Below are 15,853 nucleotides of genomic sequence, written 5' to 3' on the forward strand. Positions count from 1 at the left end.
ACGCCTTACAGCATGGAAAGAAGTTCTTCCACTCGGTGCTTGTGAGGCCTTGGCCGGGTAGCGCTGTAGCTTGGAGTCCACAAGACTACTGTAAACTACTCTCTGGTCACATACCCTACATTTCCGATCAAACGCTGAATAAGTCCAGGTTGTTCCAGTAGTAATTGTCTTCCCTCCTGCCCAGCTTTTCCAGCCCCAGGGTGGAGCTGCCTTACCCGGTGTGGTATTTCAGCAGGATGCCAAGTGTACCCAGCAATATTCAGCTTCGGTGGCTGCAGTCACCTTCTTTGAAGGTTTGTGTGTGCAGCTGCTCATAAGCAGTTTGTCTTCCTTAACACATCCTTTTAGACTTTAACCTGCTATTACTTATGTACATCATAGCAACTCTGTTGTGTACAAGCATTAGAATGGTTGTAATGGAGAACCTCTTAAATGGAGCAGTTGCTCAGTGTCACTCCACAAACAACTGTTCCCCTCTGGTTAAAAGCGATAGGTAAATTGCTTGAGTTTGTGTGCTGGGAAAAGCAGTAATTAACGCACGTACAGGAGTGGAGTGTTGGACTTTGTCATTTCTTGGGCAATGAGATGCAGCAGAGGGAATGGTGTGCATTCTCCATTTGGAATAGAAAGCATGACTGTCTTAATTTTGGCATTCCTTTATTACTTAGTAAAGGAGTCTTGAGGATTTTATGTTTGTAGAAGTTTGGGGTATCAAGCATGAGGTGATTCAAGGCTGGTTATTCCTGTTGTAATGTCGTGTTCTTCAATGAAAGGCAAGCCCTTCCATGTCCTCTACCGAGTGTTTGAGTGTGTGACTGCTACAGGGTGTTTAAAGGCAACATGTGGGACACTAACAAGGAATTCTGCCTTCTGGTCCTAGAGGAATCATCCCGGTCTCTGAGAATCGGGTGTATCTCCCTCCCCAGAGATGTTGAGAAATACATTCTCTGGCAGTGCATTTTAGTGAGAGAGGTTAGGGCACATGCCAATAGACATAGGAACTGTATGATATTCAGGTAAAATTGTTATGCAAAGCAGGTTAAGAATGGATTTCATGAGCTATGAATCTAGTCTGATTAATGGACTGTCATGCAGGTGTATTTCCCCAGGGTATTTTCACTTTTACTGTATGCGACCAGCTTCATTTGTATTGTAAAACTAAAGGGCAACCACAGCTGGAATGACAAGCACAGGGTATGGTTGCTTGTTCTTCATTACCTGTTTCAGTTTTTCTGTTTGATACACAGCATCAGGTAATTGTTTTACAACGGAGCCGTCATGATGAGGGAAGTTGTGTGAGAAATATGTGATTTTTATATGCTTGCAAACTGCCACAAGACCACTGCTGATAATTCTGCACTGTTTCTCTGTTAAGCTTGAAAGCGACTCTGAAATACTCTCATCAGAATGCTTGATAGCTTTTTATTATTATTATTTTCTGGTAGTGTGACTTTCGACCTTCATCCCTCAGAGCTTGTGCCAAGAGCTCTTACAAAAGCTTTACGATTCATTGAAGGCCTGAAAAGTTGTAGCTGGTTGTACTTGGATAAATAGTCCAGAGTATATAACAGATGTGCTTTATGCTCGGTACCCATGTTACTAAACCTGAAGGGAAAGCTGGAAACAACCCCTCTTTTCAGATGGCCTGAAATTTGTAGCGTTTGCATTAGCAGCAAATACAGGAATAGAAACAGGACACCTTACTCTCTGACCACTAGGGAAAAGTAGTTCTTTTAATTTTTTTTTTCTCAAAATTGAGGGTTTATTTAGATGCTTATGTCAATGTATACTCTGTTCTTTAGGTACAGATGTGCATATATGCATTTGGGTTATTTTGGGGTGTGGTTTTGGATTTTGAACCTTTCCCAAACAGAGCAGGTTTGTACTCAGTATTCAAGGCTGTTTTCTTTCCTCAGTAAACCCGAGGGGAGGGTGGCAGAGAGCTCCCCAGGATTCAGAGCTCGACCTGTTGTTCATTTTGTGCTTCACTGATGGTTCTTCTTTTGGGACCCTGCTTAAACCTAAATTAAACAGCGCTAATCTGCTTACTTTTTAAATAAATACTCAATGGGGACAGACACTTATTAGCAAGCAAATTACCGTCCCCTCTGGTACCTGAGTAAACTAATCCACAGTGCACAACAGCAAACTCACAAAATGCTTTGCTCTTCAGTGCTTCCCAGTTCCATGTGGAGCGGCTTGGAGGTTAAGGAAGGATGTTTTGTCTTCTGTTTCCGTGATAACATCCTGAGCACTGCAGCCAGTTATAAAAGGTGGCTGGTCCTGGTCTCTAGTCACTGTAAACTAACCCTTGGACCGCGAGGGAAAAACAACACTCCCCTTCCTCTTTTTAAGAAACCGTTCTTGCGAATCCCACAGCATTCTGCTCTCTCTGTGCAAGCCAAGCTGTGAAGCTTAGCCTGTGATAACAATCTGTTTCTTTTTTTGATCAAGCACTAAAAGGAGACAGCGCATTCATCTTTACATGTTCACGTGAGCACCATAAAAGTTGCTGAATGTAAAATGAATCTCACCTCTGAGAGTCCCTGCTGTTGCCCAAACACTTGTGTGTCTTTTAGATGAGGGAAACCCAATCAGAACACTGGCTGCAGCTACTGCCAGCTCTGAAAAGCTATTTTTGTTTGAGTTGTTAAATCACCAGTACTGATTTTTACTGCAGGCCATCATTCTATAATGGAGATTATTACATTAACCACCTTCTTGAAAATATGTGATTTGTGGTATCTGTAAGTTCACTTTTATACAAGTGGTAATAGTGGGAGGACTCACTTGAAGACAACTCAGTAATGGCTGAGGCTCATGTCTCGCCATCCTTCACACGCAGTGAGGGCAGAACTGCTCAGTTCTCATTTTACCTCTGTGTGCTTGTGCTACTGGAAACGTCCTACACAGAAGGAAACCTCATTGAAGAGGAGACCTGTGGCAAAGTTCCTTGAGCTTTATTGACTCCTTCCAGGATCTATATTAGACATTTCAGAGACCACTACAATACACTTTAAAATACTATATGGAGTTTGGTTTTGGTGGTGTTCGATTTGGGGGTTTTTGTTATGTTCGGGGTGGGGGAGGGGGTGTTTGGTTTTGTTTTGGATTTTATTGTTGTTTGTTTTTTCCTTCCCAAACCAAAATAGGAGAGCCATAGGAAAAGAGAATTGTTGTCTAGATTTTTTTAACTTGTCTCTCTCTTTGCCCAATTATCTTAACAAGTAAATAATCCTTCATCATTGAAGGCTTTTGCCAGAGGGGAAATAGTAGTCCCAGACTTGCAAGGCAAGAGCGGCAGGGTGGGTTAGTCTGTGCTGAGTTCTGTCCTTGTGGCCAGACTTGGTTGTACCTCAGCTGGCTTCAAGTTGCCTCAAGTATTCTTGTGTTATATACCAAAAAATGTTTTTGAAAAGCGGTTTTGAAGAGAAAGCCTGAATGCTAATTCCTGGCTACATTCCTGTCTTTGGACTTTGCTTTGTTACAACATACTTTACTGTACTTGCCAGCTGGTGCTACTGTGGATTTTTTGAGCACTGTAGCTCTATCTGGAGTTCTGCGTGGTGAAATATTGCATGGAATTGGAATTGCAACTTGACCTTATCTCATGTAGTTAAAAGTAACGTCCTTTCCTGTAATCTTACCAGCTCTTTTTCTCCATCAACCCTTTCTGAAGTTTAGGGGAATACTGGATTTACCTATTAAAGGTTATATGGAACAAAACTCCAGTGACAGTAGATTTGTGCCATAGACTTGGAGGGCAACGTTAGTTACAGTTTGGAAAGAGAAGCTTAGGTCCCAAAGTGACTGTCTCCTGCAACTTTCATTGTCGCTTTTCCTTTGTTGTCTCTCAACTTTGTCTTATATTTTACTCTGGACTGGTTTCCAGGCTCCTTCAAGGTACTTTGTGTGGTGGGAAGACTTTCTGAATATCTTCATTATTGAGTTTTGTGCTCATTTTGTGCCTTTAAAAATATAAGGGTGGAAGAAATGTTTCTGTAGTGATAAGGAGAATTGAAGTGAGGGCGAGAGTGAAAACCTGTATCCATAACACACTGCATTATATTACAATCTACATGCATTATTTAGCTAGTGAATTACAACACTTGGTAGTTGAGTGCAGTTATAAAACAAGCTTTCTCTGGCTGTTTTCAGCAACACTTGCGTAGTGGTTGTTAAGTGTTTTCACAGCTTTTTGTATCCGCCTAGAGAGCAAGTATTTACAATCTTAAAGCGCGACCAAACATGGTACTTTAGATTTTGATCTGAAAACTGTGGGTATTTTGCATTTCCTATGTGTGATTCTGATAAATTGAATATAAGGAAAAGCCTAAACTATTTTAGCAGTTATGTGTTCTTGAACTAGTCACCTGAATTGTCTAATGTATCTTTTTGCATTGAATGTTTGAAGTTAAAATTACCTGTGCCATGGTGAATAAACCAAGAAAATAATTCCGATTTGGCTTGACCTGAATTACGATGCCGTTTTGAGGTGCAGATTACCCTGGGTTTCCTTAAGATGCCCTTTCCTCTGTACAACCACCTCGTTGATGGCACTTTGCAGGCAGAGTGAGGAGGATTTGCTTGTCGAGGGGATTTAGGAGCCACAGGTTACCAGAGAAGCTTGTGAGGAAGGAAAATGCTGCGTGCTGGGCTGCATTGAATCCAGGCGTAACTTCCATTGAAGCAGTGGGCGCTTGCTTGGGACGTAGCTGGTTTGTACCTCTCTTCTTGGAGGAGAAAGGAGCCCTTTTTTCTCTGAAAAGATATGTTAAAGCACCTCTGTGGAGAGTGAGAACCGTCCTCCCAACCACCGTTCCACCCTGGGACGAGTCATTTCCAGGCTTCAGTGTTCACTTGCAGCATTGCTACCCCTTGAATCATTTGTTCACTTTTAAAAGTTTAATTCCTGCCCTAGTTTGAGTGTTGTGAGCGCTTTCCTTGGATTCCTGAGACTTTGGGAGTATTTTTAATATACTGCATTGTTTTCTTTGTGGTAGTGTCAGTACAACTTTGTCACAGAGGAAAACACCATTGGTGGCTGATGAGTTGTAGTTGAGCAGTTGTGTTACCTTCTGTTTCAGCGCTGCTAGAGTCCCAAAACTCAGAGCCCTCCTGAACAAGCTTATTGGGTTTTGTCTCTCCATACCCCCAAACTTTGATGTTTTTGGCTAAATTCTCATGCACATTTGAGACCTTACCTTTAGTTCAGCTACAACTTGGTGACTGCCTTGTTGTACCTCTTCTCCATTTCCATGGGAACAGATGGGCTTTTGTTGATAAGAGATTTGTTATCAGCCTAGGAAACACAGCACTGGAGGCGGTGGCTGTAGGACAGGGCTGCAGGCTGAGGACATCACATGGCAGAATGTGTTCAAATGGAGCAGCTAAAAATATCCTTCCTTCTTCCTCCTCCTGCACAGATGCCCCAGTGTGAAAGCAAAAGTCACTGTGGCATAGACATGATGAGATCTATAGCAGACATGGGGACTGGCTGCAAAGGAACGCTCTATGTTTGGACCTATAGAAAGAGCAGCAGTTTTTAACAGTTATTGGGATAATTTGTGCCTTTTAGGTTTTTCGCGGGCTCTCGAGGCGCTCTCAATTTGGAGCAGTGAATCTTAATTTTCTTTTTGTTGCTTAATTTATCTGTATTTATTGATCCTTGGGGAAATTCTCAAAGCAAAAGCCAGTGATATATGCAGTGCTTAGACTAAATTTTATACCTTTGGGGAAATCTTACCATAGTTCAGTTAAGAATCTCTATTTTTCTTAGAGGCATGGCGCTGTTTTTTATTTTTTCAAGTATCCAGATGATAAATTATGATCTTAATTATTATCTGGAAACTGTCTTGGGGACCAGTTGGAGGTATGGGATAGATGGATTTACTCAATGCTTTTCTTAAAATGTTTTGCAGCAAAATGGTTTGATGACATGAAGTCAGTTCTTTCCTTTCAGTGGGTTTATGATCTGAAATAAAAGAGAGCAATGTCAGGTGTAAACATCTAAACCAGATACCCTCGTGCAGAGGTTTTTTTATGTGGGTTCCCAGTTGATGTTTTAATTGTATGTCAGTAATGAATGTCAGTGGCATATGGGGTTTTTTTGAAGGCTGAAATTTTACATAACTATTCTGCACTTGCCATAATAATAGCTACATAGCTTCGTAGCAGCCACCAGAATTCCAACCTCGTGCGAGTGACCGCAAAACCATCCTGAATTTAAGGTACTTCAGTACAAGTCATTTTTGCTGGACTAAGCGTGAGAGCAGCTCCAGCAGTGTCTGTTTGAGACACCGTCAGAAAAAACGGGTTTGGAGGTAGTATATTGTGGAGGTGACGACTCCTAAACCGATATGTGAACATGGAGCATTGTAAAGAAAACGGTGTGTTCTGTTGCCTTTGGAAGACCTGGAAAGGGGCACGCGGGTGCTCACAGGGTGTCTGTGTGTGTATAAGCTCCTCTGGTATGTAATGTAGGGCATGGAGGGTTTGGCTGTCAGCCAGGGTGTGAATGGAGCTGTGACAGCTCGTTAAAATGATCCTAGAAAGGACAAGGGCTCTGAAGATACGTCAGGCTGGGTGTGAAGCAGGAAAAAGTCCTTCGAGCAAACAAAGGCGATGAAGGGAGGAGCTGTGGAGGGTTCTTATTGCAGCAGAGGTCCCCTGGACAGGTTGTACATGCAGATGTGGAAGCAGTTCACCTTACTGTGCCTTTTATCCAGCTTTTCTTTTTTTTTGGTCACAAAGCTTAATGCATATTTCAGCAATGCTCCCTCACTGGCATTTGGCTTCAGGCCAAGCATGGATGAGTACCCCAAGTGCTGTGTGATTTGGCTGCTCCAAATCTATTATTGTATCTACAGAGCAAGCTAAAACTCATTAAAATGGTTAACATTTGGGCGTAGGAATTTCTGATAATTTTGAATGCCAACTGCCAAAAGCACAAATATGTGGTAATGGCCTTCATATGAAGCTACAGTTTACCAATTATTTATTCTTGGGAAAAGAGAAGACTACAATATCCCTTAACTGCTCTCTGGTGGTAATGAAGTGGGTTTGTAGTACACAGTCGTAACAAAGGTTGGATCTGTGCTACCTTTGCTAAAGGAATGCATACTATTGCATAAGATATGGCTTATTAGAAATCACATAGAAGTGTGTCGTATTTGTGTTCTATTGTATTGTATAATGACTAGTGATGGCAGCTGGGGTATAAAACAACCAAAGTTCCTGGTATGTGCCAAAATCCTTGCATGACTGAGCTGTAATCTGGACTTCAACCTGTACCTTCTCTCCCACTCATCTCTCTGCAATTCACTTTTTTACAGATGTTTTTAATCTCCATCTGCCCTGCTCAGCATCCCAGAGCTGCCTGCCGGTGTCATCTGCCGGTATTTCATATTCTGGAGTGGAACTGGTTTCTGCCCCGGACGCTGCCTCTCAGTCAGCATAGGGGTTCTGAGATGTGCATCGGTTTTGTGCTAAAGGCAATTCAGCAGACACCAGCTGATGTGCGTTTGCTCTCTGTGTGTGAGCTTTTACCTCCCAGCTGTACAACAGGCACACTTGAACTGCTCCTGACCTGCGGGCAGATTGTCCTCGCTATAGGCTGGGCTGTAACATGTGCTAAAACAGTGCTTGGAAATAGAGAAATGGAAGCTCAAAGTAGCAGCTGCACAAAAGATAGGTTGAATATTTTTAGTCATATAAAAGTGCTTAGCATCTTTTAAGCATTAAAGTTTCTTTATATCCCGGACTGGGCGGTAAAGATGCGTATCTTTGCTCGCCTGAAGTGTGTGGATGTGGCTCTGTTCCCGTGCTGGTTCCTCGATGGAAGCAGTGGCACCTGGGCTGTCCATCCTGCCAGCCTCAGCACTCGGACATTCAGGAACAGCCACCCTGATTCACTGCGAAGGTTCAGATTCTGTTCTCTTTTTGCTTTACCGGATTTCATTTCGGTAAGCCTTGAGGTTTTTCTCTTTTACATGCAGAATTCCTCAATGGGGCAGATTAGCGTGTTGATGTGTTAAGTATTTTTGAAAGACAGCAAAAATTGATCTTTAGAGTTTAATTTTCTGAGGAACTCCCATCAGCTGTAAGAATGTTAAGGCCTGTACCTGCAGATTCTTTCCTTTTTTTATTTCCTGTCGTCACCCTTCCAAGAAAGAAACATAGCGAGATAGCAAAAGTTGGATATGGCAACAATTGCTTATGAAGAATTTTCTTTTTGGTGGATATCTTCATCATGACCGCATGTGTATGTACTGCGTGATCTCTGCATCTGCGTTCATGTTGTCTTTCTCTTTGCGTTTCCTCATTTTTCTGCATTCAGGCCATGCTTAATCATGTGATACTTTGTGACTTGAGGCTTTAAGTGTATCTTCCTTTCTTGTTTTTGTTTTAAAACTCAGGTCCAGCTTTTTGTTGGCCATTGTCACAAAATTAAGCCAGAGCCTCAGAAAACTGAGAAGAAAGTGCTGGGAAGAAAGTGTTGTAGCACTTAATTTTAAAAGGGAGCAGGTTCTATGTGAGGTTTACTTCCAAAACCAAATAGAATCTCTTTGAGAAGGGGTAGTTGCAAACTACATCATGGCTTTATTTACAGAACGTATACTTTACTCAATAGATGACTTGCAGTCAGACTACCAGGCCTGTCTATTGCCCTGTTCCAGTTGACAGAAATTCAATGAAAAATAAAACACCCGCAAGTATGCTTTGAAGTAGCAGTTTGTGCTTCTTTAAGCTACCTCTTCATGTGGCTCCTCTCTTGTGACTCCTGATCTTTCATTTCATCCGAAAGTTATAGAAAGGAAAGTATTTCTTTAAAAAAAAAGAGAGACTTTGTTCATCTGTATTTGCTGCTTGTGTGTGTGTAACTTTATTACCATGCTCAACAGGCAAGTTGCTGTTCCTGCAGTCTAATTTAATCTGGTTTTAACTTGTATTGGCAAAACCAGCTGAAGCTGGTGGTTGTATCTGGGCCTGCGCTAATGTTGTCATGAGGGAGGTTTTTGGTAAAACTCTCTATAATATAGATGTTGTCTAGAATCTTTACCATACCCAGTGTGCAACCGGTGCAAATGCAGAAGAACTGGATGAAATCGCGTTTGTGCTGAAAGCATCAGGTTTGTCAGCTGAATTCAGGAAAAAGTGATCATTAGAAGTGATAAAGAATCAGAGTTTCTTGGCTTGTAGGTTTTTGACAGAATATTTTGGTGATGACAGCCGACTAGACTGAGATCTGTGCCAAGGATTATGTTGTTAAAAGTACCTGTGGACTTAGAGTGACTTTCTTACTAAAACATGGGGGTTTGGCACTAAAATCCTTTGGCTATTTTAAATTACTCATTCAGCTTTTTGTTCACCACAGTTCTGAACGTTCAGGAGACGCAGTGGAGCAGGATGCCTAGTACCATTTTTTGTAGGTTCATCCTACAAAAACAGCCTTTGAAACACCAATAGGAAGAATAAGCTCATACCTGCCTCAGTTTTACTGTGTCTTGAAATGTAATAAACTTCTTTTTTGTTTGCTTCCTTCAGGTTTTGAATGAAGAATGCGATCAGAATTGGTACAAGGCAGAACTCAATGGAAAAGACGGCTTCATTCCCAAGAACTACATAGAAATGAAACCACATCCGTAAGTAGAGCTCTGGCGATAGGCTCGCTTGATCTTACTTCTGTGCATCCTCTTCAACAGAAGGAAGGTTTTCTGTGGAATACTTTGCAAAGTGTACCTTAGCAGACCTACCAGCGTGTCTGAGTGGATAGAGGATGGTTACTGAGCAGTGTTCTGGCTGCAGTGTTCCCTGTAACTCATTTCACAGCTCGCCATACAGCAGGGTGGTTTTGGAAGCTTTTCTTCTGGTTGCTCTGGTATCTTGCCGTGGGTCAGACAGACTGATCTGGGGGTAGCAGGCATAAACCAGCACAAAACTCTCTACTAAAGAGTTGTCAGCACCACTGCCCCAAGAAAAAGAATGACTGTGGTCTTGTGATGATTCTCTATTGTACTTAGCACCATGGGTAAGAGTAAAAGAATTGTAGCATTCACAACTCACCAGAAAGATGTTTAAGGATAGTTGGAGCTGAACTCTTAGTATGTCTGTCACATCACAGGATTGTTTAGGTCGATCAGGACCTCGAGCAGTCATCTGGTCCAACACCTTCCTCTCAAAACAGGCCAACAGCTGGTTGTTGTTGCCACAGCAAGTGGGAAGTAAAGCAAGGATGCACAAGTAAATTCTGAAATTGTTTAAACCCTTGTCTACCTGTAAGGTGTCTGGTTTACCCTGATTGTGCCAGTCCACCGGGGATCATAAACGTACTTTGTAGTTTCTCTCTGTCATCGATTTGAATCATTACACTTCTTCTCACAAGTTTTGGAGGCATTTAAATTATACTGTGGTGATGTCTCCTGTAGTGATAATGATCAATTTGTTCTGTAACCATCTATGGCATTTTGTTTTAGAGAGGTGGAGCTGTCAGTTTTTGACATCTAAAGGAATGAACAATATGTGAGCCTGCAAGTGGGTGAATTTGGTAGCAGTTTTTAAGCATAGTTAATTTGACCTTTTCTTAAGATGTTTGAACTGCTGATGGCAGCTGGATGGAGTTAGCTCCATGTGTCAGCAATGCCGAGAGTCTTAACTAGTGCATTAACAACCCTGGGAAATTATGCAAAAGTTTTTATAGCATAATGTTTGCTTAACTGTAATGCAGAGCACTCTAAGTAGTCATACAGGTCACACAAAAAGCAAATTGCAGGCAGCTGGTCACGTATGAGAAAGAATGTTCCTTTTCTCAGACTAGTAACAAATCTTGTGGGAAAGTGGCGCTGGAGCTTTTCAAGAGGATTTTGAAAGAAAGCGACTGAAAATATCTTTAAATCCTGTCCTAGGATCTGAGACTTAAATGCTCCAGCCCCAGAACTAGTCTTAAATGCAGTGTTTCTTCTTTCTTGTATTTTGCAAATCTTACCGTTTGCTTTGTAGCCACTAGTAAATGAAGCTGAAAGGAAAATGTGGTGCCTCTTGCTCACCAGCCGAGTCAGCTGGGTTCTGAAGGGTTAATCCACATTGCCACATGAGTTAAGAAAGCGAAGATGTGAGCAGACACAGGCGATACCGGTTGAAGAGCTGCAGGAAGCTCTGGGCAGGGAGGCTTCCTGTGCAGGCACCGCAGCGCGGGCGGCAGGACCGGCCTCTCTCTGTAAGGGGCAGGGGAAGAATTTGCTCTTTGCAAAAAAGCCTGGATCCAGCTTACAGTGCGCGATCTCAAGCGTTTGTGTTGGTGATCAGCTTTCCTCGAAGATCCTGCAGAAGTCTCACTTCACAATATCGTGACTTATGCGGAGGAAATGGGCCAAGCTAATGGGTTGTGCAAAGTAAAGCCAAAACTGGCAACTGAAATGAGCCTGAACGCGATGTGAACTTCTTGTTGTGCCATCGGCGCGTCTCCCTCTGGCTGTGCAGCATCAGCAGCAGTGCCCGGGTTTGCTTTTGCAGTGCTGGCTGGGTGGGTTTCACCTACATTGCAGAACTGGTTGTAGACAAGGGTTATCAAGCCTGGCGCTTCAGCAGGGAAGCTGTGGGAATGTTGTGGTCGGTTTCTTTGGCCTTGCTGTCTTGGACATGCTGTGATTTTTGTTAATTTTTTCAGTCACTCAGTAGCAGAGATTCATATGTGCGCAACGCATCTGATGCTTTACAAACGTGTTCTTAGGTAGACAGTAGTCTTTCAAAATAACCTTCCTTGTTTCTTGTATCTGTGGGCTTTTCATCTTTTTATATATTTAGAATTCAAGCTCCTTTGGCTAAAGTGATAGTGAAGCCATAAAACTGCAAGGGAGTTCAAGAACTGTAGAAGGTTTTTAGTCTTCCTATTGAAGGTAAAGTGGCTTAGATACAGCTGGCAGAAAACTCTTAAGAATTTGATATTGTTACTTTGGAAGTGTTAATTCCTTTAATAGAATTGTACACTTCTACTTGTAGTGATACAGTAAAATTTAGGGGGAAAGTAGAGTATACTTGCGAGGCTTCAGGAAGGATTATAGATGTTCTGTTGAGCTCTTTCAGATACGGAAGACAGCCAGCGAGAGGAACGAGGGCTTCCAGTAACTGGAGAATGTGGTAATCAAGTTATCAGTCCTCTTTGACCTCTAGAGGTAGCTGCTTTGTAGTGAGGAAGATCTGGGGACTTTGTTACTTCATGAAAGCTTCGACTTCTCTTAAGAACAGCTCTGTTTCAGGGGAGGGCTCTGCAGCTTCTGCCTTTTTGCTGCACCAAAACCTTCCCTTAGAAAGTGAACTCTGTGACTGGAGCTCTTGTTGTTAAACACTCTCTGCTAAGGTCAGTCATCTGCGTGGTTGTAGGCTGTGCTTCGTGCTCCTGTCCTCTGTGATCTGTTCCTCGGAACTGAAAGCTCTACTCTTTTGGTTGTGAAGATGGTTCTGCTTTTCCCACGCCATGTGACCCGCCACTCGGCCCATGTTTGCCTTTAATCTTGGAGCAGTCTGGAAACGCAGATGTAAATGTGGGTGAGAATCCCATGACCGGGGTCTGTCCGTCGGTGCTGACGATCCGTTGCCTGAGGTGGGTTCATCCGTGGTGTCCAGGAGCTGGTCAGCCTGCGGCTTTTGCTTCTGTGCAGTTGTCAAGTATTTCAGATGTGGCTTGATGGTGCAGCTCTTTCATGTGACTGCTCCTGCGAAAGCTGCTGGATTGTCCTGGCTGGAGGAGAAAGCGACAAAACAGGACACTGAAACAAGTTTTATCAGCATCTTTGCTAGAACCGGATCGCATGCCCAGCTCAGCACTGCTCTGCAGTGAAGCAGAGAGACCTTGAGGGAACTTTTCTTGCTTGGTCTGCATGTAACTCGGCTGCTGGCACCCGCACCGGCTGACACGCGATACCTGCCCTTGACCGCAGCGCTCTGGTAGGGCTGGGAAGATGGGGCTGCAGGAACAACCAGCTGAGTGAAACTCCTCGTTCTCTCTGCTGAAAGAGTCGTGTCTTACCAACTCATCTAAAAGAGACTAGAAATCAGATTTGATACAAAATGCACTTTCCATTTGTGCAGGATGGGTCAATCCGTAGACAGGATCTTGTTTCTACAGCTGTAATGTTTCTGAAGAGAAACCTGTGAATGAACTCCTAGTGTTTCCCTTGTATTTTGCAAATACTTTTTTTTTCCATTTTTAACATTCCTACCCCCTAAAATAGTGATGTTTCTGTGCTTAATCTGTAATAGGTGAAGTTTTTTATATTGTTTGCGCTGCAAATCATGACCAAGGCATGGGTGGCTTCTCCTTAGGAGGCATAAGTAATAAAGGAGGCTGATTGTAAGTAATAAAGGAGACTGATTATCTTTGGATAATAATTAAATAAAAACTGCTGTATCGTAGGGCAGTTCAGGAGTGACCAACCACTAGTGCAGGACTTTGTCTCAGAGTTAAAGCATCCTACAGTTTGGACAATTAAACCTTTGCATGTAGCGACATGAGATTTTATTCCTTAGTGACAAAGGAAGGGACCTGAGTTTCTTGCTTGAGCTAGGCATTTAATCTGTGTGATTTTAGGTTATGAGGCCTGATTACTAAGATATCAGCGCAGACCATAGCTGACATGTTAACTTTGACCAAGGTTGTAGCCAGTTCCTGGCATAGCTGTCTTAGTCTCACAAGGCAGGACTTTGCTGTGAAGCAGTCGTGTACAGTAGGTTCTCGTTGTGATGTTTTGTGTGCTGAACTGCAGATAAAATAGAGTGCGAAACAATGTGAATAATGCATTAAATTTTGAACAGGTTTTTTTTTCACCTCTGAAAACAAATCCTGTAACTTGAGGATTTCTCTCGTACCACATCTCTGCTTTGCTAAATTGGGTGAAATGGGGTGATTGCAAGTTCCTGCTCATCAAGTTATGATTGCGTTATATCCAGGATGAAACCTTGTGAAAAACCACATAGTTCAGAGCCTGTGCTTGAGTGACAGTGAGGTGCAGTGGAGTTATTTCTGTTAGGAATCATTTAATCTCTATGTGAATCTGTCTCTTCCAGGAAAGGAGTGCAATTCTTAACTTTCCGTATTGTTTTCCTCCCTCCCTCCACAGGTGGTTTTTTGGAAAGATTCCCCGAGCGAAGGCTGAAGAGATGTTAGGCAAACAGAGACACGACGGTGCCTTCCTCATCAGGGAGAGCGAGAGCGCTCCGGGGGACTTCTCCCTCTCCGTCAAGTGAGTAATGCCCAGCGATCCCGAGTGGGGATCAGGCCATCTGCTGCTCCTTTGGGTAGAGGACAGTTGATTGTCAATGCTGAAGAGCAGGAATAGTCCTCCAGATGCCCTATAGCATTCCTGTTCTTCCAGCGATACTTATTCTCATTCTAATAGAACAGATAGATATGCTCTGGTTTATAACGAGCCTCCAGGGCTGACCTGCTGGCATGTTGCTCTCTGGCTCGTGTAGTCGTGGGCACTGCTGGCTTGTCTTTGGATCTCATTCCTCCTCCTTGCAGCCCCAAAGTGCCGAGTGTATACGTGTTTTAGCCCATTCTCCTTCATTCCTCTTTGCCCACTGATCTGTCTCAGCAGGGTTTTCTTTTTTCCTGGTCATCTTTGGTCTATAACCAAATTTTTGTCCTCCTGTACAGCAGCACTGAGTCACGCCAACAAATCAGATTAAAGCCACTGATTTTGAGATGTTTATATTTCTGTCTTGGATACAATTGTCCAAGCTGCAATACTAGATATGAATGGAAGAAATTCTAGACAGTGCATTCCTTTAAGAAACAAAGTTAGGATAGCGTGGCTCTGCCTGTTAGCTCAGTGTTGCCATCTGCTGGTAACGTCTCAGCTGATTTTTTTCCCTGTTTGTTTAATTTAAGGAAGTATTTTCTGAACAGGGATGTGCAGGATGTGGAATGGTGAGGAGCTCTCAGGCTGGGGAAGGGACAGCAGAGGCTCACAAGTGGTTTCACGTTGTTTTTTTTAGCCAAGGTATTGTCTACGTTTTCAGCCAAAATAGAGAAGCTGCGTGTGGCAAGCGTGGGGCAGTTGTCTCCTGTTTTCAGTGGTTTACACTGACAGAAAAATATTGATGTGCCATTCACCTGGAAAATCCTGTTGGACTCTTTGGAGCTCCTCTTTATTCAGAGTAAAATGCTATTTTTCAAAATAAATTTCAGTATTTGAATTCTGTCTTTCTGATGGCTGATTTCTCTAAAATACAATTGATGAGTGGTTTTCAGACATCTTCTTACTATCTGTATTACCAGTGTTGTTGACAGTTTTCACTGTGCCCTGAAGGACTTTCTTATTCCAAACTCCATGCTGATGATACCAAAGGAAGAATACTCAGCAATTAATAATGTGCTTTTTCTGTGTTCTTCACTCCTTCCTCCCAGGTTTGGAAATGATGTGCAGCACTTCAAGGTGCTTAGAGATGGGGCTGGCAAGTATTTCCTCTGGGTGGTGAAGTTCAATTCTTTGAACGAGCTGGTAGATTATCACAGATCCACATCTGTCTCCAGGAACCAGCAAATATTTCTCCGGGACATTGAACAGGTGCCACAGGTAAGAGGAGTGTCCTGGTAGGCTGTTCGGACTATTGCAGACACAGCCTGAAGTGGGATTGCATCTTAGATTAAATGAATAAGGGTGGAAAGAAGCTGACTGACATTTTTCTTGCCTGTAGAAGTGCATCGTTAGAACCCACAGCCAGGATTATACAGGGAAATAAGCTGGATGTCTGTGCAAAGCCGACCTACGAATTCCCTCGTTCCCCTTCAGTTCTGGCAAAGTGTTGCTGCTTGAACATTTGTCTTGTCTTAATGTTTCTGAATACTGTTGCA

The 15,853-nt window shown here is 42.8% G+C and overlaps 1 protein-coding gene across 1 annotated transcript in view; it reads left to right on the top strand.

Annotated features, from left to right (window-relative positions):
• Positions 1-15,853, top strand: part of GRB2 (growth factor receptor bound protein 2) — a 46,315-nt gene that overhangs the window by 27,072 nt on the left and 3,390 nt on the right. Inside the window, exons 3-5 of the mRNA XM_065852309.2 lie at positions 9,547-9,644; positions 14,115-14,237; positions 15,407-15,575. Coding sequence (XP_065708381.1) covers positions 9,547-9,644; positions 14,115-14,237; positions 15,407-15,575 — 390 coding nt within the window. The remainder of the gene's footprint in view (positions 1-9,546; positions 9,645-14,114; positions 14,238-15,406; positions 15,576-15,853) is intronic.

The sequence above is a fragment of the Patagioenas fasciata genome, chromosome 18 (genome assembly GCF_037038585.1).
Source record: "Patagioenas fasciata isolate bPatFas1 chromosome 18, bPatFas1.hap1, whole genome shotgun sequence".
Classification (NCBI taxonomy): Eukaryota; Metazoa; Chordata; class Aves; order Columbiformes; family Columbidae; genus Patagioenas; species Patagioenas fasciata.